The sequence below is a fragment of the Salvelinus fontinalis genome, chromosome 36, assembly GCF_029448725.1.
Source record: "Salvelinus fontinalis isolate EN_2023a chromosome 36, ASM2944872v1, whole genome shotgun sequence".
NCBI lineage: Eukaryota > Metazoa > Chordata > Actinopteri > Salmoniformes > Salmonidae > Salvelinus > Salvelinus fontinalis.
In genome coordinates this window covers 26,777,112-26,801,318 of record NC_074700.1, presented here as the reverse complement: position 1 = coordinate 26,801,318, position 24,207 = coordinate 26,777,112, and the positions used below count along the sequence as shown (strand labels likewise).

The 24,207-nt window shown below is 44.4% G+C and overlaps 1 protein-coding gene across 2 annotated transcripts in view; it reads left to right on the top strand.

Moving 5' to 3' along the window:
* The window catches only part of LOC129835535 (tetratricopeptide repeat protein 39B), a 122,826-nt gene that overhangs the window by 999 nt on the left and 97,620 nt on the right, over positions 1 to 24,207 (top strand). Inside the window, exon 1 of one of the 2 annotated variants that reach the window (XM_055901210.1) lies at positions 4,647 to 5,509. The exons of the other annotated variant lie outside the window; for it this stretch is intronic. Within the exon in view, the coding sequence (XP_055757185.1) occupies positions 5,465 to 5,509 (45 nt within the window). The 5' untranslated portion in view covers positions 4,647 to 5,464. Of the gene's footprint in view, positions 1 to 4,646; positions 5,510 to 24,207 lie in introns of those variants that run through there. 2 annotated transcript variants of the gene reach the window in all.

Genomic DNA, 24,207 nt, shown 5'->3' with positions numbered 1-24,207 from the left:
AGGGAAAAAGGTTAGAGAGAGCATAGATGCGAGAATGAATTATACATATGTAACGGATGTGAAATGGCTAGCTAGTTAGCGGGTACGCGCTAGTAGCATTTCAATCAGTTACGTCACTTGCTCTGAGACTTAAGTAGTGTTGCCCCTTGCTCTGCAAGGGCCTCGGCCTTTGTGGAGCGATGGGTAACGACCGTGCTTCGTGAGCAACCGTTGTTGATGTGTGCAGAGGGTCCCTGGTTCGCGCCCGTGTCGGGGCGAGGGGACGGTTTAAAGTTATACTGTTACACATACAACAAACAAAATGGTTTATATAGCGTAAAATTCCCCTCTAACGGTCCACTCCGATTTCAGAGCACTCTCGTCTGAGTGTACCAGAGCGCGGAATAACTGATGAATTACAAATGCTCACCGGTTGAATATGTCCGGTGTCACTAACGCTCTAGATAACACGAAAACAACCTACTCGGCTCTGCTAGGGGCGAGTAAAATGGTCCAAGTGAGGTGTTCTCTCATTTGTGTCTGGAAGTAGATAGTCAATGTTAGCCTGTTAGCTTGGGTGCTTTGACTTCCGCAACCACGGTGCGCTCTGAACGCAACGCGTCTACGAACACCCAAGGAGCGCACGCCGAGTACACTGTGACCGTTCGTTATCTTTCCGTGTCATCGGGTGTGTGTTCATTCCGTCGATTCGGTTAAAACGTTACTAAATGACTACATTCTATATCAGCTAGGTGCAGGCACGAGAAGCAAGGCGGTATTGAATGTCACGGGCTGTCCGTGTGTCACTGTCTGTCTTCTCAAATGTATCTCTCGACCTGTGTGCACCTACGTTGTAAACTTTAATTCATAGGCTAGATTGTATCAACCGCATGATGGGTACAGGGAACATTCTAGTATCATATAGTAACCTAAACCTATCACTGTTACATTGAACTGGGTGAATATGAATGACAGTAACCTAAACCTATCACTGTTACATTGAACTGGGTGAATGGAATATGAATGACAGTAACCTAAACCTATCACTGTTACATTGAACTGGGTGAATATGAATGACAGTAACCTAAACCTATCACTGTTACATTGAACTGAGTGAATATGAATGACAGTAACCTAAACCTATCACTGTTACATTGAACTGGGTGAATATGAATGATAGTAACCTAAACCTATCACTGTTACATTGAACTGGGTGAATATGAATGATAGTAACCTAAACCTATCACTGTTACATTGAACTGGGTGAATATGAATGACAGTAACCTAAACCTATCACTGTTACATTGAACTGGGTGAATATGAATGACAGTAACCTAAACCTATCACTGTTACATTGAACTGGGTGAATATGAATGACAGTATCCTAAACCTATCACTGTTACATTGAACTGGGTGAATATGAATGATAGTATCCTAAACCTATCACTGTTACATTGAACTGTGTGAATATAAAGGACAGTAACCTAAACCTGTCACTGTTACATTGAACTGGGATGAATGTAGGAGCAGGTTTCAGGAGCAGGACAATCAGTTACCGAATCCATTGTCCTTTATGGTTGTGAGGTCTGGGGTCCGCTCATCAACCAAGAATTCACAGAATGGGACAAAAACCCCAAAGACTGCATGCAGAATTCTGCAAAAACATCCTCTGGGTAAAACACCAAATAATGCATGCAGTTCATAATTAGCACGATTCCCACTAATGATTAAAATCCAGAAAATACCAATTCAATTCTACATCCTGCTTTAACTGATTTGACAAAGCCTTCACCTACAAAGAGATGAACCTGGAGAAGAGTTCCCTACAGAGCCCCAGGACAGAAACACAACTAGACCCAACCAAATCATTAGAAAACAAAAAGATAATTTCTTCACATATTGGAAAGAACAAACAGAACAAACTAGAATGCTATTTGTCCCTAAACAGAGAGTATATAGTGGCAGAATACCTGACCACTATGACGGACCCAAATTAAGGAAAGCTTTGACTATGTACAGACTCAGTGAGCATAGCCTTGCTATTGAGAGAGGCCGCTGTAGGCAGACATGGCTCTCAAGAGAAGACAGGCTATGTGCCTCACTGCCCACAAAATGAGGTGGAAACTGAGCTGCACTTCCTAACCTCCTGTCAAATGTATGACCATATTAGAGACACATATTTCCCTCAGATTACACAGATCCACAAAGAATGAAAGTGAAAGTAAAATACCACAGTTAAGTGAAATACCACAGTGTTCCATCACAGCAGCAAGATGTGTGACCTGTCGCCACAAGAAAAGGGCAACCAGTGAAGAACAAACACCATTGTAAATACAACCCATGTGTATCCCCTCTGTGAGCTGAAACCCATCTGGGTCAAACAGCAAGACAATGTTTGGTTGGAGTCATTACAGCTAAAAGGTGCACAACCAGTTATTCAGAGTAAAGGGGGAAATGACTTTTTCCACACACACAGGGGCATTTGGATGTTGCGTGACTTTGTTCATTAAAACAACATGTCATTATTGTGTTATTTTTGTAACGTCAGGTTTCCTTTTAGCTAATATTAGGTTTTGGTTGAGGATATAACTTTCAGTATCAACATTCATCCCAGTCGTCAGTCAGAAAGAGGGTGTCTCGTGCTGCTCCTGAAACCTGCTCCAACATTCATGGGAGTTACAAGGTCGAAGGTCGAGAGCCGTGCGTCGCCCGAACCACGACCCAACCGAGCCGCACTGCTTCTTATCACAATGCACATCCAACCAGGAAGTCAGCTGCACCAACGTGTCGGAGGAAACACCGTACACCTGGTGACCTGGTCAGCGTGCACTGCGCCCGGCCCGCCACCAGAGTCGGCCCGCCACCAGAGTCGGCCCGCCACCAGAGTCGCCCCGCCATCAGAGTCGCCCCGCCACCAGAGTCGGCCCGCCCACCAGAGTCAGCCCGCCACCAGAGTTGCTAGAGCGCGAGGAACATCCCTGCCGGCCAACTCTGGGCCAATTGTGCACCACCCCATGGGTCTCCCGGTCGCGGCCGGCTGCGACAGAGCCGGGACTCGAACCAGGATCTCTAGTGGCACAGCTAGCACTGCGATGTAGCGCCTTAGACCACTGTGTCACTCGGTAGGCTGTAAATGTTCATTTTGATGGCGTAGAACGTCCTTCTTGCCTTGTCTCGCAGATCGTTCACAGCTTTGTGGAAGTTACCTGTGGCGCTGATGTTTAGGCTGAGGTAGATTTACTGTCAGGGCCCAAATCTGACAGAATCCATGCAGAAGATCTAGGTGCTGCTGTAGGCCCTCCTTGGTTGGGGACAGAAGCACCAGATCATCAGCAAACAGTAGACATTTGACTTCAGGTTCTAGTAGGATGAGACCTGGTGCTGCAGACTGTTCTAGAATCCTCACCAAATTGAGTGAAAAGCTTTTTTGAAATCAACAAATCATGAGAAGACTTTGGTTTTGGTTTGTTTGTTTGTGAATTAGGGTGTGCAGGGTGAATATGTGGTCTGTCGTATGAGGTCAGTGATAAAGTAGTCTACAGTGCTACTTCCAAGAGATGAGCTATAGGTGTACCTACCGTAGGAGTCCCCTCGAAGCCTACCATTGACTATGTACATACCCAGCGTGTGACAGAGCGGCAGGAGTTGTGACCCATTTTTGTTGGTTATGTTGTCATAGTTGTGTCTAGGGGGGCATATGGGGGAGGGAATACTGTCACCTCCAGGCAGGTGTTTGTCCCCCTGTGTGCTGAGGGTGTCAGGTTCTTGTCCGGTTCTGGCATTTATGTCGCCACAGACTAGTACATGTCCCTGGGCCTGGAAATGATGGATTTCGCCCTCCAGGATGGAGAAGCTGTCTTCAATAAAGTATGGGGATTCTAGTGGGGGGATATAGGTAGCACACAGGAGGACATTTTTCTCTGTTGAGATTATTTCCATATTAATTTCTAGCCAAATGTAAAATGTTCCTGTTTTGACAAATTTAATAGAGTGAGTTAGGTCTCCTCTATATCAACTTAGCATAGACCCTGAGTCCCTTCCCTGTGTCCCACCTGGTAGTGTGGTGGATGGGACTACCAGCTCTCTGTAACCTAGAGGGCAACCAGTGGGTCCGTCTCCTCTAAACCATGTTTCTTGTAGGATGACAATATCTGTATTTTCCCATTTCTTTAATTTAAGTCTGGGTTCCTGCGCTTTAGTAGTGTAAAAGTAGTTTCGAAACCTACCAAAGGCAGATGACCTCAGACCTTGTATATTCCAGGATGAGATAGTTCTATGTCTCTCTCCAGATGCTTAGTGGTAGTGAGAGCGCCTTACCTCCCTCTAGTGGCTGTTTCTGGGTGGTGCATGTGAAGAGGACCACTAACTAGTGGGAGGGGAGGAGCGATTTGTATTTGCCACATAGCAAGAACAATTTTCCGCGCAGTGCGCACACAGTGAAAAGACCAATATTAATCCGGTACATTTTTCATTACTTATGAGGTTACAACGACACCCATAGAATATCATTCAGGCACCGAGGGAAGAAGCACTGTATCCGCTTCTTATCCTAGGAACCTGTATTTTATTATGGATCATAATTAAATGGCATTTATAAAATATGATTTTGTGCGTGACTATTCATCTGAATTGATACCCAGGCCACCCCCCCTCTGCGTAAAATAAATAAATAAAGGCACACAGAGCCTCAGAGCGTGTCGTGGTGCGTCGCTTTTGGACGCGAGTCACATTATTAAAATGATCGCTTCCAGAGTCTACAGTTGAGTCGATACTAGAACACCGCAATCCAGAAGCCCGTAACCGTGCCACGGCAAAGATTAGTATAGTCTATAGGCGACTGTCCTCTCTGGGCCTATTTGTCTAGGCTGAATAAACGTTCAAATGAGAAGGACCGATTCACATATATAAATGAATTCTCAACTAGACTAGGCTATATGCAGCAGAGAGTGAATAAGGCGCGGATTGCTAGAAATAGGCTGAATGCCGGCGTTTACCGGGGTTGTTGATATCTCAACGACCGGTTGCGCGCTGCCTTATATCCTGTTTCTTGACTGCTGACGTGACACCTGGAGACTGTCGTTCTTTCCGTGATTGACCAGAGAAAGTCTCGAGGGCTGTGTAGTCAGGACGGACTGGGCTGGCCCGGTGGAAACGGTTTTCCTGTTGTCTTGGCAGAAGGCGGACCGGTGTTGAGCGTTCCTGGGAGTGTGTATCCCGCGAAAGGAAGGTGGAAGGAAAAGCACCGCCGAAAGAAAGCATTCAGCTGGCTAAACAGCGAACCGTCCAGGCAAAAACACTCCAACTGGATTTCCTGTCTGAACAGAGACGGAGAGACTCACCACCGCCGAGAGAGAGAGAGCTGGACCAAAACGAAATAATTTTCTGACCTAATGAATAACTAGCCTTTTCTTCTGCTAAAGTCCTAACTTTGTTAAGAGTTTCAGTCGTTTACTGGCTTTGCTGCTAGCCTTCTACCCAGCTAACCATGGCCCACGTCGGGAACGGACCTGGGAATAACGCCGATGATGAGGTGAGGAAGAGGAGGCAAACTGACATGGGTTATGATACTCGGATGATGATGTATCTTAAAGAAATGGCTGTGTATCTCGCCTGCATTTGTCTTAGTTTAGATACTGTAACGGCCCCGAGTCGTTACAATATTATCATATTGCTCAAGACGGAAGTAGGCTACAAAAGGTTATTTATGTTGTTGACTAGCTGTGTAGCCTACTACTATTATTATTATTATTATTAATTAATAATACATTTCATTTGTAAAGCGCATTTCTCACACCCAATGCGTTTATATGGACATAATTGGACATTATTGGACTTGGACACGGGCTATTCTATTACGCTGTGTTGCTACAGTGTGTTACATAGTTACCTCGCGGAAGATAAGGTTATATGACCATAACGGTTGCTGTGGATATGTCCTGGAAGTAAATTAGCTAGTTAGAAAATAAATGATCTATTGTACAAGAGTTACAATTAAGTTTACACCCCTGATTAAGTTATCACAATAGCCTACTGTTTCTTACAGACAGACTCCTCCTTATCGCTGTATCCTTGACATGCTGTGTGTCTGTCTTGGGCCAAGTAGGTAAGTCAGTTAAGAACAAATTCTTATTTACAATGACGGCCTACACCGGACCAAACCCAGACGACGCTGGGGTAATTGTACGACGCCCTATGGGACTCCCAATCACGGACGGTTGTGATGCAGCCAGGATTCGAACCAGGGTGTATTTAGTGACGCCTCTAGCACTGAGATGCAATGCGCCACTCGGGAGCCCCAAATAAGTAGCCTACAGTATTGCATTTATTAAATGCATGTTTGTTTTGCAGCCAGCCCAGTAGCATAAAAACTGTAGTTAGCCTGAATATCCCAGTTCACCCTTTGTGACGTGGCTCACGTTTTTCAGCAGACAGACAGACAGCTGGATTGTGAGACTAAATGCCCTCTAGCCACATATCACAGTGGGTTATTTCAGGAAGTTCCAGGCACTTCTGAAGTCACTTGGCTCTATAAGTTAAGTTCTGAACTCGCTACATTGTATTTGTTAAAGTTCTGAACTCGCTACATTGTATTTGTTAAGTTCTGAACTCGCTACATTGTATTTGTTAAGTTCTGAACGCGCTACATTGTATTTGTTAAGTTCTGAACTCGCTACATTGTATTTGTTAAGTTCTGAACGCGCTACATTGTATTTGTTAAGTTCTGAAGTCGCTACATTGTATTTGTTAAGTTCTGAACTCGCTACATTGTATTTGTTAAGTTCTGAAGTCGCTACATTGTATTTGTTAAGTTCTGAAGTCGCTACATTGTATTTGTTAAGTTCTGAAGTCGCTACATTGTATTTGTTAAGTTCTGAAGTCGCTACATTGTATTTGTTAAGTTCTGAAGTCGCTACATTGTATTTGTTAAGTTCTGAAGTCGCTACATTGTATTTGTTAAGTTCTGAACTCGCTACATTGTATTTGTTAAGTTCTGAACTTGCTACATTGTATTTGTTATGTTCTGAACTCGCTACATTGTATTTGTTATGTTCTGAACTCGCTACATTGTATTTGTTAAGTTCTGAACTCGCTACATTGTATTTGTTAAGTTCTGAACTCGCTACATTGTATTTGTTAAGTTCTGAACTCGCTACATTGTATTTGTTAAGTTCTGAACTCGCTACATTGTATTTGTTAAGTTCTGAACTCGCTACATTGTATTTGTTAAGTTCTGAAGTCGCTACATTGTATTTGTTAAGTTCTGAAGTCGCTACATTGTATTTGTTAAGTTCTGAACTCGCTACATTGTATTTGTTAAGTTCTGAACTCGCTACATTGTATTTGTTAAGTTCTGAACTCGCTACATTGTATTTGTTAAGTTCTGAACTCGCTACATTGTATTTGTTAAGTTCTGAACTCGCTACATTGTATTTGTTAAAGTTCTGAAGTCGCTACATTGTATTTGTTAAAGTTCTGAACTCGCTACATTGTATTTGTTAAAGTTCTGAACTCGCTACATTGTATTTGTTAAGTTCTGAACTCGCTACATTGTATTTGTTAAGTTCTGAACGCGCTACATTGTATTTGTTAAGTTCTGAAGTCGCTACATTGTATTTGTTAAGTTCTGAACTCGCTACATTGTATTTGTTAAGTTCTGAAGTCGCTACATTGTATTTGTTAAGTTCTGAAGTCGCTACATTGTATTTGTTAAGTTCTGAAGTCGCTACATTGTATTTGTTAAGTTCTGAAGTCGCTACATTGTATTTGTTAAGTTCTGAAGTCGCTACATTGTATTTGTTAAGTTCTGAAGTCGCTACATTGTATTTGTTAAGTTCTGAACTCGCTACATTGTATTTGTTAAGTTCTGAACTCGCTACATTGTATTTGTTAAGTTCTGAACTCGCTACATTGTATTTGTTAAGTTCTGAACTCGCTACATTGTATTTGTTAAGTTCTGAAGTCGCTACATTGTATTTGTTAAGTTCTGAAGTCGCTACATTGTATTTGTTAAGTTCTGAAGTCGCTACATTGTATTTGTTAAGTTCTGAACTCGCTACATTGTATTTGTTAAGTTCTGAACTCGCTACATTGTATTTGTTAAGTTCTGAACTCGCTACATTGTATTTGTTAAGTTCTGAACTCGCTACATTGTATTTGTTAAGTTCTGAACTCGCTACATTGTATTTGTTAAAGTTCTGAAGTCGCTACATTGTATTTGTTAAAGTTCTGAACTCGCTACATTGTATTTGTTAAAGTTCTGAACTCGCTACATTGTATTTGTTAAGTTCTGAACTCGCTACATTGTATTTGTTCTGAACAATGACGGCCTAGGAACAGTGGGTTTAACTACCTTGTTCAGTGCTCTAACCGCTAGGCTACCTGCCGCCCAACAGGTCTGCCATATCAACAGGTCTGTTCTAAATTCGCTACATATTGTAATTTTCTGCCGTGGCATTCCAATTTACATACACTGACAAATGAATCATATAAAATAGCTATACATTTTAGTTTTTAAATTCTGTGTCCTGGGTACAGTGTATTTGAAAGTGCCACTGTCAGTCATCAGTACGTTATTGCCACACTCATTGCTGGACATAAAGTGATAGTGACAGACTGATAAGTTAGGCTCCATTTGAATAGGGACTGGAAACACAAACACACTGTACTTTGTACACACACACACACACACACACACACCACTAGCCTCCAGCGTCAGCCCTCATCAATTAGTTAGTAGTGTTCCATTACCTGTGGTGAAACAAATCAGCTGGTGTGTGTGTGTCTGCTGTGGTGTGTGTGTATTCTGTTTGTGTGTCTGTCTGCTGTGGTGTGTGTGTGTGTCTGCTGTGGTGTGTGTATTCTGTGTGTGTGTGTGTGTGTGTGTCTGCTGTGGTGTGTGTATTCTGTTTGTGTGTGTGTGTATTCTGTGTGTGTGTGTATTCTGTGTGTCTGCTGTGGTGTGTCTGCTGTGGTGTGTGTGTATTCCATGTGTGTGTGTATTCTGTGTGTCTGTGTGTGTGTGTGTAATGCTGAGAGAATGCCCTTGTAAAACATCATCATCTGTTAATGCTGAACTGACAGAATGTAGACGTCAACCTTGAGATGTGAGAGAGAGAGGATATCGTGTATTGGACAGCAACAAAAAATGAATCTAATCTAATCTATTTATTTAATTTAACCAGGTCGGCCAGTTGAGAACAAGTTCTCATTTACAACTGCGACCTGGCCGCGATAAAGCAAAGCAGTGTGACATAAACAACAACACAGAGTTACACATGGAATAAACAAACAGTCAGTAACACAATAGAAAAGTCTATATACAGTGTGTGCAAATGAAATAAGATAAGGGAGGTAAGGAATTGGCTTTGGGGGTGAACAGTGAAATATACCTGTTGGAGCGCGTGCTACAGGTGGGTGCTGCTATGGTGACCAGTGAGCTGATATAAGGGGGGACTTTACCTATCAAAGACTTATAGATGACCTGGAGCCAGTGGGTTTGGCGACGAATATGAAGCAAGGGCCAGCCAACGAGAACATACAGGTCGCAGTGGTGGGTAGTAGATGGGGCTTTGGTGACAAAACGGATGGCACTGTGATAGACTACATCCAGTTTGCTGAGTAGAGTGTTGGAGGCTATTTTGTAAATTACATTGCCGAAGTCAAGGATCGGTAGGATAGTCAGTTTTACGAGGGTATGTTTGGCAGCATGAGTGAAGGAGGCTTTGTTGCGATATAGGAAGCCGATTCTAGATTTAATTTTGGATTGGAAAGTTTACAGTCTAACCCTAACCCTAGGTATTTATAGTTGTCCACATATTCTAAGTCAGAACCGTCCAGAGTAGGTTGAAATGCATGCATTTAGTTTTACTAGCATTGAAGAACAGTTGGAGGCCACGGAAGGAGAGTTGTATGGCATTGAAGCTCGTCTGGAGGGTAGTTAACATAGTGTCCAAAGAAGGGCCAGAAGTATACAGAATGGTGTCGTCTGCGTAGAGGTGGATCAGAGAATAACCAGCAGCAAGAGCGACATCATTGAAATACAGAGAAAAGAGTTGGCCCGAGAATTTAACCCTGTGGCACCCCCATAGAGACTCCCAGAGATCCGGACAACAGGCCCTCCGATTTGACACTCTGAACTCTGTCTGAGAAGTAGTTGGTGAACCAGGCGAGGCAGTCATTTGAGAAACCAAGGCTGTTGAGTCTGCCGTTAAGAATGCGGTGATTGACAGAGTCAAAAGCCTTGGCCAGGTCGATGAATACGGCTACACAGTAATGTCTCTTATCGATGGCGGTTATGATATCGTTTAGGACCTTGAGCGTGGCTGAGATGCACCCATGACCAGCTCGGAAACCAGATTGCATAGCGGAGAAGGTACGGTGTGATTCGAAATGGTCGGTGATCTGTTTGTTAACTTGGATTTCGAAGACCTCAGAAAGGCAGGGTAGGATAGATATAGGTCTATAGCAGTTTGGGTCTAGAGTGTCTCCCCCTTTTGAAGAGAATGGGATGACCGCGGCAGCTTTCCAATCTATGGGAATTACATTTACATTACATTTAAGTCATTTAGCAGACGCTCTTATCCAGAGCGACTTACAAATTGGTCATAGACGATATGAAAGAGAGGTTGAACAGGCTAGTAATAGGGGTTGCAACAATTGCGGCGGATCATTTTAGAAAGAGAGGGTCCAGATTGTCAGGACAGCGGAGTCAATCACCACCTTCCGGAGACACCTGAAACCCCACCTCTTTAAGGAATACCTAGGATAGGATAAAGTAATCCTTCTGACCCCCCCCTCCCCCTTAAAAGATTTAGATGCACTGTTGTAAAGTGGCTGTTCCACTGGTTGTCATAAGGTGAATGCACCAATTTGTAAGTCGCTCTGGATAAGAGCGTCTGCTAAATGACTTAAATGTAAATGTAAATGTCTAGCCCGGCTGATTTGTAGGGGTCCAGATTTTGCGGCAATTTCAGAACATCAGCTATCTGGATTTGGGCGAAGGAGAAATGGGGGAGGCTTGGGCGAGTTGCTGTGGGGGATGCAGGGCTGTTGACCGGGGTAGGGGTAGCCAGGTGGAATGCATGGCCAGCCGTAGAAAAATGTTTATTGAAATTCTCAATTATTGTGGATTTATCGGTGGTGACAGTGTTTCCTGTCCTCAGTGCAGTGGGCAGCTGGGAGGAGGTGCTCTTATTCCCCATGGACTTTAGTGTCCTAGAACATTTTTGAGTTTGTACTACAGGATGCAAATTTCTGCTTGAAAAAGCTAGCCTTTGCTTTCCTAACTGCCTGTGTATATTGGTTCCTGACTTCCCTGAAAAGTTGCATATCGCGGGGGCTATTCGATGCTAGTGCAGTACGCCACAGGATGTTTTTGTGCTGGTCAAGGGCAGTCAGGTCTGGAGTGAACCAAGGGCTATATCTGTTACCGGTTCTACATTTTTTTGAATGGGGCATGCTTATTTAAGATGGTGAGGAAAGCACTTTTAAAGAAATAGCCAGGCATCCTCTACTGACGGAATGAGGTCAATATCCTTCCAGGATAGCCGGGCCAGGTCGATTAGAAAGGCCTGCTCGCTGAAGTGTTTTAGGGAGCGTTTGACAGTGATGAGGGGTGGTCGTTTGACCGCCGACCCATTACGGATGAAGGCAATGAGGCAGTGATCGCTGAGATCTTGGTTGAAAAACAGCAGAGGTGTATTTAGAGGGCAGGTTGGTTAGGATGATGTCTTTGAGGGTGCCTGTGTTTACGGCATTGGGGTGGTACCTGGTAGGTTCATTTATAACTTGTGTGAGATTGAGGGCATCTAGCTTAGATTATAGGACGGCCGGGGTGTTAAGCATATCCCAGTTTAGGTCACCTAACAGAACGAACTCTGAAGATAGATGGGGTGCAATCAATTCACATATGGTGTCCAGGGCACAGCTGGGGGCAGAGGGTGGTCTATAGTAGGCGGCAACGGTGAGAGACTTGTTTCGGGAAAGGTGGGTTTTTAAAAGTAGATTCTCAAGTTGTTTGGGTACAGACTTGGATAGTAAGACAGAACTCTGCAGGCTATCTCTGCAGTAGATTGCAACACGCCCCCTTTGGCAGTTCTATCTTGTCGGAAAATGTTATAGTTAGGGATGGACATTTCTGGGTTTTTGGTGGTCTTCCTGAGCCAGGATTCAGACACGGCTAAGGCATCCGGGTTAGCAGAGTGTGCTAAAGCAGTAAATAAAACTAACTTAGGCATCTAATGTTAACATGCGTGAAACCAAGGCTTTTACGGTTACAGATGTCAACAAATGAGAGAGCCTGGGGAATGGGAGTGATGCTGGGTTGCAGGGCCTGGGTTAACATCTACATCACCAGAGGAGGAGTAGGATGAGTGTACGGCTAAAGGCTATAAGAACTGGTCGTCTAGTGCGTTCGGAACAGAGAGTAAAAGGAACAAGTTTCTGGGCATAATGTACAGACAAGGGTATGGTAGGATGTGAATACAGTGGAGGTAAACCTAGGCATTGAGAGAGAGGTATTGTTTCTAGAGACACCATTTAAACAGGGTGAGGTCACCGCATGTGTAGGTGGTGGAACAAAAGGGATAGCTGAGGCATATTGAACAGGGCTGGGATCTCTACAGTGAAATAAGACAATTACTAACCAAAACAGCAATGTACAGATCATATTGACCGCATGCGTAGCCGAGTGATCATTGGATCTAGTGAGTAGCTAGGCGGGCTGGAGACGGCGATTCAGACAGCTAGCAGGCCGGGCCTAGCAGGCTAGCAGAAGGACCTTAGGGGGATGTAGTGAAAGAAGAGTCTGTTGTAGGCCCCCCGTGCGGTTACGACGGCAGACCAGTCGTAACCGACTGGTCTGCCGGGTCCAGGCCAATTGACAAAATAGGTATTGTAGCCCAAGGAGTGGCTGATGGACCTCTTCAGCTAGCCTTGAGATGGGCCCACTGTACAGGCTAGCTCCAGGCTAACTGGTGCTTGCTTCGGGACAGAGACGTTAGCCAGGAGTAGCCACTCGGATAGCAGCTAGCTAGCCTCGATGATCCAGGTGAAAAGGTTCAAAGTTTGCGGTAGGATTCCGGAGATGTGGAGAAAAAGAGGTCCGATATGCTCTGGGTTGAATCGTGCTGTGCAGACAGACAGGAGTTGTCCTGGCTGAAGGTTAGCTGATGACTGCTAGCAGTGGCTAGCTGACTACTAGCTAGTAGCTAGTTAGCTGGCTAGCATCTGTTGGGGCTTCCGGTTCTAAAGTATAGAAAATAGCAGCTCCATACCATATTGGGTGAGGCGGGTTGCAGGAGAGTATGTTAAAAAATTATTCAAAATATATGCGAAGAAAAAAAGATCTATACACGGGACACGACAAGACGAATACAAAGACGCCTGACTGCTATGCCATCTTGGATTCAAAATGAGCCCTTGCTAACACGTCACTAATCCTAATCTTATTACCAGCCCAATCTAACAATTCAGTAATCCTAATCTTATTACCAGCCCAATCTAACAATTCAGTAATCCTAATCTTATCACCAGCCCAATCTAACACGTCACTAATCCTAATCTTATTACCAGCCCAATCTAACAATTCAGTAATCCTAATCTTATTACCAGCCCAATCTAACAATTCAGTAATCCTACAATCCTAATCTTATCACCAGCCCAATCTAACACGTCACTAATCCTAATCTCATTACCAGCCCAATCTAACACGTCGCTAATCCTACAATCCTAATCTTATCACCAGCCCAATCTAACACGTCACTAATCCTACAATCCTAATTTTATCACCAGCCCAATCTAACACGTCACTAATCCTAATCTTATTACCAGCCCAATCTAACACGTCACTAATCCTAATCTTATTACCAGCCCAATCTAACACGTCACTAATCCTAATCTTATTACCAGCCCAATCTAACACGTCACTAATCCTAATCTTATCACCAGCCCAATCTAACACGTCACTAATCCTAATCTTATCACCAGCCCAATCTAACACGTCACTAATCCTAATCTTATTACCAGCCCAATCTAACACGTCACTAATCCTAATCTTATCACCAGCCCAATCTAACACGTCACTAATCCTACAATCCTAATCTTATTACCAGCCCAATCTAACACGTCACTAATCCTACAATCCTAATTTTATCACCAGCCCAATCTAACACGTCACTAATCCTACAATCCTAATCTTATTACCAGCCCAATCTAACACGTCACTAATCCTACAATCCTAATTTTATCACCAGCCCAATCTAACACGTCACTAATCCTAATCTTATCACCAGCCCAATCTAACACGTCACTAATCCTAATCTTATTACCAGCCCAATCTAATACGTCACTAATCCTAATCTTATCACCAGCCCAATCTAACACGTCACTAATCCTAATCTTATCACCAGCCCAATCTAACACGTCACTAATCCTAATCTTATTACCAGCCCAATCTAATACGTCGCTAACTCTATTGCTATATGTAGCCCAAAGCAGCTCTTTGAATTAACATCAGCTAGCATGCTAGGCCGATCTTTGTGTAAATAAGTACAAAATATTAGAAGATAATCATGGTACCAAATAATTGCTTCTAATACATCAGATGTATGTCCTTGAACTGATTATTTTAAAATTGCACGCAAAATAAATTATAAGGATAATTTAGTTAGTAATGGCAGCCTGCAGTACCCCGGATCGGCCTTCAATTTAAGTTACTCAATGAAAGAGGGGCCAGCACTTAGCTAGCCTGCAATGTCACTTCATGAACTATCTCAAACTGCACATGTTATGTCTACATGAGACGCCATCTTAACCGCCTTCATTTGGCTTCAATGTACTATTGAGTCTTCAATGAATGGTGTCATGTGATCGATGGCTTTGTCCATTCATATATATATATATATATGTATGTCTAGCCTAATTCAGGTCTTTATGCTAACTCTATTGTTGGGCTAACACAGCTTAATGCAGGTCTTTATGATAACCCTAATGCTAGGTATTTATGCTAGCCCTATTACTAGGCTAACACAGCCTAAAATAAGGTGTTTGTGCTAATGCTAACCCTATTGAAAAAAGTTCCATCATGGCTGCCGGAATAGTAGCCTAAACTAGGAGCTCCTGTAACTATGTAATAACTCGTGTAAGTATTTTTGATAGCATTGTTTTCGTTAGCTAATTTGTTAGCAATCAGCATTGGTTTCGTTAGCTAATTTGTTAGCAATCAGCATTGTTTTCGTTAGCTAATTTGTTAGCAATCAGCATTGTTTTCGTTAGCTAATTTGTTAGCAATCAGCATTGTTTTCGTTAGCTAATTTGTTAGCAATCAGCATTGGTTTCGCCCATAGAGAATGATAGAGGCATTTAGTAGCCCAAAGGTCGTTTTATCACGGGTAGCGCCATTGAGGACTTCCACCATTTTTAATGTAGTCAACTGGGTGGGACTTCCAACTTCATTGGCTGATCCCTCCTGGTGGACCCTGTTGGAGTCATGTCTAATTGGGTCATCAGGAGGGATCAGCCAATTGTGGAAAAAGAAAATGTACTACTTCAAAATGGAGATGGTCTCGATGGCGCTGCCCATGCTGTCAGACTCTATCATGATTAGTCTCTTTGGATTAGCATAACTAATTACTAAACTAACTTGCTAGCAAACTAGCTCATGTATTTATAGTGGTTTTAGCTCCAAGGCAGACTGATGTACAGTTTCTCCAGTGGTTTTAGTTTCATGGCAGACTGATGTACAGTGCAGTTTCCCCAGTGGTTTTAGTTTCATGGCAGACTGATGTACAGTTCAGTTTCCCCAGTGGTTTTAGTTTCATGGCTGACTGATGTACAGTTTCTCCAGTGGTTTTAGTTTCATGGCAGACTGATGTACAGTGCAGTTTCTCCAGTGGTTTTAGTTTCATGGCTGACTGATGTACAGTGAAGTTTCCCCAGTGGTTTTAGTTTCATGGCAGACTGATGTACAGTTCAGTTTCCCCAGTGGTTTTAGTTTCATGGCAGACTGATGTACAGTGCAGTTTCCCCAGTGGTTTTAGTTTCATGGCAGACTGATGTACAGTGCAGTTTCCCCAGTGGTTTTAGCTTCATGGCAGACTGATGTACAGTTTCCCCAGTGGTTTTAGCTTCATGGCAGACTGATGTGCAGTTTCCCCAGTGGTTTTAGCTTCATGGCAGACTGATGTGCAGTTTCCCCAGTGGTTTTAGTTTCATGGCAGACTGATGTGCAGTTTCCCCAGTGGTTTTAGTTTCATGGCAGACTGATGTGCAGTTTCCCCAGTGGTTTTAGCTTCATGGCAGGCTGATGTGCAGTTTCCCCAGTGGTTTTAGCTTCATGGCAGACTGATGTGCAGTTTCCCCAGTGGTTTTAGCTTCATGGCAGACTGATGTGCAGTTTCCCCAGTGGTTTTAGTTTCATGGCAGACTGATGCGCAGTTTCCCCAGTGGTTTTAGTTTCATGGCAGACTGATGTGCCGTTTCCCCAGTGGTTTTAGCTTCATGGCAGACTGATGTACAGTGCAATTTCCCCAGTGGTTTTAGCTTCAAGGCAGACTGATGTACAGTGCAGTTTCTCCAGTGGTTTTAGCTTCATGGCAGGGTGATGTGCAGTTTCCCCAGTGGTTTTAGCTTCATGGCAGGCTGATGTGCAGTTTCCCCAGTGGTTTTAGCTTCATGGCAGGCTGATGTGCAGTTTCCCCAGTGGTTTTAGTTTCATGGCAGACTGATGTGCAGTTTCCCCAGTGGTTTTAGTTTCATGGCAGACTGATGTGCAGTTTCCCCAGTGGTTTTAGTTTCATGGCAGACTGATGTGCAGTTTCCCCAGTGGTTTTAGTTTCATGGCAGACTGATGTGCAGTTTCCCCAGTGGTTTTAGTTTCATGGCAGACTGATGTGCAGTTTACCCAGTGGTTTTAGTTTCATGGCAGACTGATGTGCAGTTTCCCCAGTGGTTTTAGCTTCATGGCAGACTGATGTGCAGTTTCCCCAGTGGTTTTAGTTTCATGGCAGACTGATGTGCAGTTTCCCCAGTGGTTTTAGTTTCATGGCAGACTGATGTGCCGTTTCCCCAGTGGTTTTAGCTTCATGGCAGACTGATGTACAGTGCAATTTCCCCAGTGGTTTTAGCTTCAAGGCAGACTGAGCCTTACTCCTGCTGAAACTACCCTGCCCTGATACTGACTACTGAATAAACGACCCTCCCCTCCTCTCCTCTCTACTCTACTGTGATTTACCCCTCCTCTCCTCTCTGCTGTACTGTGATTTACCCTCCTCTCCTCTCTACTCTACTGTGATTTACCCTCCTCTCCTCTCTACTCTACTGTGATTTACCCTCCTCTCCTCTCCTGTACTGTGATTTACCCTCCTCTCCTCTCTACTCTACTGTGATTTACCCACTCCTCTCCTCTCTCCTGTACTGTGATTTACCCTCCTCTCCTTTCTACTCTACTGTGATTTACCCCTCCTCTCCTCTCTCCTGTACTGTGATTTACCCTCCTCTCCTCTCTGCTGTACTGTGATTTACCCTCCTCTCCTCTCTCCTGTACTGTGATTTACCCTCCTCTCCTCTCTCCTGTACTGTGATTTACCCTCCTCTCCTCTCTCCTGTACTGTGATTTACCCTCCTCTCCTCTCTCCTGTACTGTGATTTACCCTCCTCTCCTGTACTGTGATTTACCCTCCTCTCCTCTCTGCTGTACTGTGATTTACCCTCCTCTCCTCTCTGCTTTACTGTGATTTACCCTCCTCTCCTGTACTGTGATTTACCCTCCTCTCTTCTCTGCTGTACTGTGATTTACCCTCCTCTCCTCTCTGCTCTACTGTGATTTACCCTCCTCTCCTGTACTGTGATTTACCCCCTCCTCTCCTCTCTACTCTACTGTGATTTACCCCCTCCTCTCCTCTCTCCTCTACTGTGATTTACCCCCTCCTCTCTTCTCTGCTGTACTGTGATTTACCCTCCTCTCCTCTCTGCTGTACTGTGATTTACCCCTCCTCTCCTCTCTGCTGTACTGTGATTTACCCCTCCTCTCCTCTCTGCTGTACTGTGATTTACCCTCCTCTCCTCTCTCCTGTACTGTGATTTACCCTCCTCCCCTCTCTCCTGTACTGTGATTTACCCTCCTCTCCTCTCTCCTGTACTGTGATTTACCCTCCTCTCCTCTCTGCTCTACTGTGATTTACCCTCCTCTCCTGTACTGTGATTTACCCTCCTCTCCTCTCTCCTGTACTGTGATTTACCCTCCTCTCCTGTACTGTGATTTACCCTCCTCTCCTCTCTCCTGTACTGTGATTTACCCTCCTCTCCTGTACTGTGATTTACCCTCCTCTCTTCTGTACTGTGATTTACCCTCCTGTACTGTGATTTACCCTCCTGTACTGTGATTTACCCCCTCCTCTCCTCTCTCCTCTACTGTGATTTACCCCCTCCTCTCCTCTCTGCTGTACTGTGATTTACCCTCCTCTACTGTACTGTGATTTACCCTCCTCTCCTGTACTGTGATTTACCCTCCTCTCTTCTGTACTGTGATTTACCCTCCTGTACTGTGATTTACCCTCCTGTACTGTGATTTACCCTCCTCTCTTCTGTACTGTGATTTACCCTCCTGTACTGTGATTTACCCTCCTGTACTGTGATTTACCCTCCTCTCCTCTCTGCTGTACTGTGATTTACCCTCCTCTCTTCTCTGCTGTACTTTGATTTACCCTCCTCTCCTCTCTGCTGTACTGTGATTTACCCTCCTCTCCTCTCTGCTGTACTGTGATTTACCCTCCTCCTCTCTCCTGTACTGTGATTTACCCTCCTCTCCTCTACTGTGATTTACCCCCTCCTCTCTTCTCTGCTGTACTGTGATTTACCCTCCTCTCCTCTCTGCTGTACTGTGATTTACCCTCCTCTCCTCTCTGCTGTACTGTGATTTACCCTCCTCTCCTCTCTCCTGTACTGTGATTTACCCTCCTCTCCTCTCTCCTGTACTGTGATATACCCTCCTCTCCTCTCTGCTGTACTGTGATTTACCCTCCTCTCCTCTCTGCTGTACTGTGATTTACCCTCCTCTCCTGTACTGTGATTTACCCTCCTCTCCTCTCTGCTGTACTGTGATTTACCCTCCTCTCCTCTCTCCTGTACTGTGATTTACCCTCCTCTCCTGTACTGTGATTTACCCTCCTCTCCTGTACTGTGATTTACCCCTCCTCTCCTCTCTGCTGTACTGTGATTTACCCTCCTCTCCTGTACTGTGATTTACCCCCTACTCTCTTCTCTACTCTACTGAGATTTACCCTCCTCTCCTCTCTGCTCTACTGTGATTTACCCTCCTCTCCTGTACTGTGATTTACCCTCCTCTCTTCTCTACTCTACTGTGATTTACCCTCCTCTCTTCTCTACTCTACTGTGATTTACCCACTCCTCTCCTCTCTGCTGTACTGTGATTTACCCTCCTCTCCTCTCTCCTGTACTGTGATTTACCCACTCCTCTCCTCTCTCCTGTACTGTGATTTACCCACTCCTCTCCTCTCTGCTGTACTGTGATTTACCCTCCTCTCCTCTCTGCTGTACTGTGATTTACCCTCCTCTCCTGTACTGTGATTCCCCCTCTGCTGTACTGTGATTTACCCCTCCTCTCCTCTCTGCTCTACTGTGATTTACCCTCCTCTCCTGTACTGTGATTTACCCTCCTCTCTTCTCTACTCTACTGTGATTTACCCACTCCTCTCCTCTCTCCTGTACTGTGATTTACCCTCCTCTCCTCTCTCCTGTACTGTGATTTACCCTCCCCTCCTCTCTGCTGTACTGTGATTTACCCCTCCTCTCCTCTCTACTGTACTGTGATTTATCCTCCTCTCTTCTCTGCTGTACTGTGATTTACCCTCCTCTCTTCTCTGCTGTACTGTGATTTACCCTCCTCTCCTGTACTGTGATTTACCCTCCTCTCCTCTCTGCTGTACTGTGATTTACCCTCCTCTCCTGTACTGTGATTTACCCTCCTCTCCTCTCTGCTGTACTGTGATTTACCCACCTCTCCTCTCTACTGTACTGTGATTTACCCTCCTCTCCTGTACTGTGATTTACCCTCCTCTCCTCTCTGCTGTACTGTGATTTACCCTCCTCTCCTCTCTGCTGTACTGTGATTTACCCTCCTCTCCTCTCTGCTGTACTGTGATTTACCCTCCTCTCCTCTCTCCTGTACTGTGATTTACCCTCCTCTCCTGTACTGTGATTTACCCTCCTCTCCTGTACTGTGATTTACCCTCCTCTCCTGTACTGTGATTTACCCTCCTCTCCTGTACTGTGATTTACCCCTCTCCTGTACTGTGATTTACCCTCCTCTCCTGTACTGTGATTTACCCTCCTCTCCTCTCTCCTGTACTGTGATTTACCGTCCTCTCTGCTGTACTGTGATTTACCCTCCTCTCCTGTACTGTGATTTACCCCTCCTCTCCTGTACTGTGATTTACTCCTCCTCTCCTGTACTGTGATTTACCCTCCTCTCTGCTGTACTGTGATTTACCCTCCTCTCCTGTACTGTGATTTACCCCTCCTCTCCTGTACTGTGATTTACCCTCCTCTCCTGTACTGTGATTTACCCCTCCTCTCCTGTACTGTGATTTACCCTCCTCTCCTGTACTGTGATTTACCCTCCTCTCCTGTACTGTGATTTACCCTCCTCTCCTGTACTGTGATTTACCCTCCTCTCCTGTACTGTGATTTACCCCTCCTCTCCTGTACTGTGATTTACCCTCCTCTCCTGTACTGTGATTTACCCTCCTCTCCTCTCTCCTGTACTGTGATTTACCGTCCTCTCTGCTGTACTGTGATTTACCCCTCCTCTCCTGTACTGTGATTTACCCTCCTCTCCTGTACTGTGATTTACCCCTCCTCTCCTGTACTGTGATTTACCCCTCCTCTCCTGTACTGTGATTTACCCTCCTCTCCTCTCTGCTGTACTGTGATTTACCCCTCCTCTCCTCTCTGCTGTACTGTGATTTACCCCTCCTCTCCTCTCTGCTGTACTGTGATTTACCCTCCTCTCTTCTCTGCTGTACTGTGATTTACCCTCCTCTCCTGTACTGTGATTTACCCTCCTCTCTTCTCTGCTGTACTGTGATTTACCCCTCCTCTCCTCTCTGCTGTACTGTGATTTACCCCTCCTCTCCTCTCTGCTGTACTGTGATTTACCCTCCTCTCTTCTCTGCTGTACTGTGATTTACCCTCCTCTCCTCTCTCCTGTACTGTGATTTACCCTCCTCTCCTCTCTGCTGTACTGTGATTTACCCTCCTCTCCTCTCTGCTGTACTGTGATTTACCCCTCCTCTCCTCTCTCCTGTACTGTGATTTACCCTCCTCTCCTCTCTCCTGTACTGTGATTTACCCTCCTCTCCTCTCTCCTGTACTGTGATTTAACCTCATCTCCTCTCTCCTGTACTGTGATTTAACCTCCTCTCCTCTCTGCTGTACTGTGATTTACCCCTCCTCTCTTCTCTGCTGTACTGTGATTTACCCCTCCTCTCTTCTCTGCTGTACTGTGATTTACCCTCCTCTCTTCTCTGCTGTACTGTGATTTACCCTCCTCTCTTCTCTGCTGTACTGTGATTTACCCTCCTCTCCTCTCTGCTGTACTATGATTTACCCCTCCTCTCTTCTCTGCTGTACTGTGATTTACCCCTCCTCTCTTCTCTGCTGTACTGTGATTTACCCTCCTCTCTTCTCTGCTGTACTGTGATTTACCCTCCTCTCTTCTCTGCTGTACTGTGATTTACCCTCCTCTCTTCTCTGCTGTACTGTGATTTACCCTCCTCTCTTCTCTGCTGTACTGTGATTTACCCCTCCTCTCTTCTCTGCTGTACTGTGATTTACCCCTCCTCTCTTCTCTGCTGTACTGTGATTTACCCTCCTCTCTTCTCTGCTGTACTGTGATTTACCCTCCTCTCTTCTCTGCTGTACTGTGATTTACCCTCCTCTCTTCTCTGCTGTACTGTGATTTACCCTCCTCTCTTCTCTGCTGTACTGTGATTTACCCTCCTGTACTGTGATTTACCCTCCTCTACTGTGATTTACCCTCCTCTACTGTGATTTACCCTCCTCTACTGTGATTTACCCTCCTGTACTGTGATTTACCCTCCTCTACTGTGATTTACCCTCCTGTACTGTGATTTACCCTCCTGTACTGTGATTTACCCTCCTGTACTGTGATTTACCCTCCTCTCCTCTCTGCTGTACTGTGATTTACCCTCCTGTACTGTGATTTACCCTCCTGTACTGTGATTTACCCTCCTGTACTGTGATTTACCCTCCTCTCCTCACTGTTAAAAGCTGTCTGTTTAACAGGCCTGGGTGATGTCGTTGTGTGGAAACCATCGATCTGCTCTCGACAGTAAAACATTGCCTCGGGGGGGGGGGGGGTGCTCTGTGTGTGTGGGCTGTTGTCACGATTTTATGTAAGTGACTATCATGCTATTATTAGCTTGCATCCTCTCAGAGCTGGACAGGGGTTGGGGGACGGGATGGGTGTGAATGGGGAGCTGTCTTAGGTGAACCAACTGTGTTGTCAGAGAATGTCAAAGGGCTTCGTTGGCATGGGAACCGGTTTACATGGCCAAGTGGAGAAACAAAAACAACAAAGACCAAAAACAATCAGACATTAAACTGTAAACATCACACACATGTGTCTCTCTCTCTCTCTCTCTCTCAATGTCAGTTTAAAGGCTTTGTTGTCATGGGAAACATATGTTAACGTTGCCAAAGCAAGTGAAATGGATTATAAACAAAAACATTAACAGTAAACATTACACTCACACAAGTTACAAAAGAATAAAGACATTTCTAATGTCATTATGTTTGTATACAGTGTTGCACATCTCCCTAGTTAAATAAAGGGATATAACTAACGATGTGCAAATAGTTAAAGTACAAAAGGGTAAATAAATTAACATAAATATGGGTTGTATTTACAATGGTGTTTGTTCTTCACTGGTTGCCCTTTTCTTGTGGCAACAGGTCACACATCTTGCTGCTGTGATGGAACACTGTGGTATTTCACTTAACTGTGGTATTTTACTTTCACTTTCATTCTTTGTGGATCTGTGTAATCTGAGGGAAATATGTGTCTCTAATATGGTCATACATTGGGCAGGAGGTTAGGAAGTGCAGCTCAGTTTCCATCTCATTTTGTGGGCAGTGAGGCACATAGCCTGTCTTCTCTTGAGAGCCATGTCTGCCTACAGCAGCCTTTCTCAATAGCAAGGCTATGCTCACTGAGTCTGTACATAGTCAAAGCTTTCCTTAAGTTTGGATCAGTCACAGTGGTCAGGTATTCTGCCACTGTGTACTCTTTCAACACCATAGGCCTTTTGGGTTGGAGGGTTTTTATTTTGTCCTGTAACACATTCAAGGTAATTGGAGAATCCAGTGGGTTCTGGTGGTCTTTAATAGTTGATTCAGTGTAATTGGAGAATCCAGTGGGTTCTGGTGGTCTTTAATAGTTGATTCAGTGTAATTGGAGAATCCAGTGGGTTCTGGTGGTCTTTAATAGTTGATTCAGTGTAATTGGAGAATCCAGTGGGTTCTGGTGGTCTTTAATAGTTGATTCTGTGTAATTGGAGAATCCAGTGGGTTCTGGTGGTCTTTAATAGTTGATTCAGTGTAATTGGAGAATCCAGTGGGTTCTGGTGGTCTTTAATAGTTGATTCTGTGTAATTGGAGAATCCAGTGGGTTCTGGTGGTCTTTAATAGTTGATTCAGTGTAATTGGAGAATCCAGTGGGTTCTGGTGGTCTTTAATAGTTGATTCAGTGTAATTGGAGAATCCAGTGGGTTCTGGTGGTCTTTAATAGTTGATTCTGTGTAATTGGAGAATCCAGTGGGTTCTGGTGGTCTTTAATAGTTGATTCAGTGTAATTGGAGAATCCAGTGGGTTCTGGTGGTCTTTAATAGTTGATTCAGTGTAATTGGAGAATCCAGTGGGTTCTGGTAGTCTTTAATAGTTGATTCAGGGTAATTGGAGAATCCAGTGGGTTCTGGTAGTCTTTAATAGTTGATTCAGGGTAATTGGAGAATCCAGTGGGTTCTGGTCGTCTTTAATAGTTGATTCAGTGTAATTGGAGAATCCAGTGGGTTCTGGTGGTCTTTAATAGTTGATTCAGTGTAATTGGAGAATCCAGTGGGTTCTGGTGGTCTTTAATAGTTGATTCAGTGTAATTGGAGAATCCAGTGGGTTCTGGTGGTCTTTAATAGT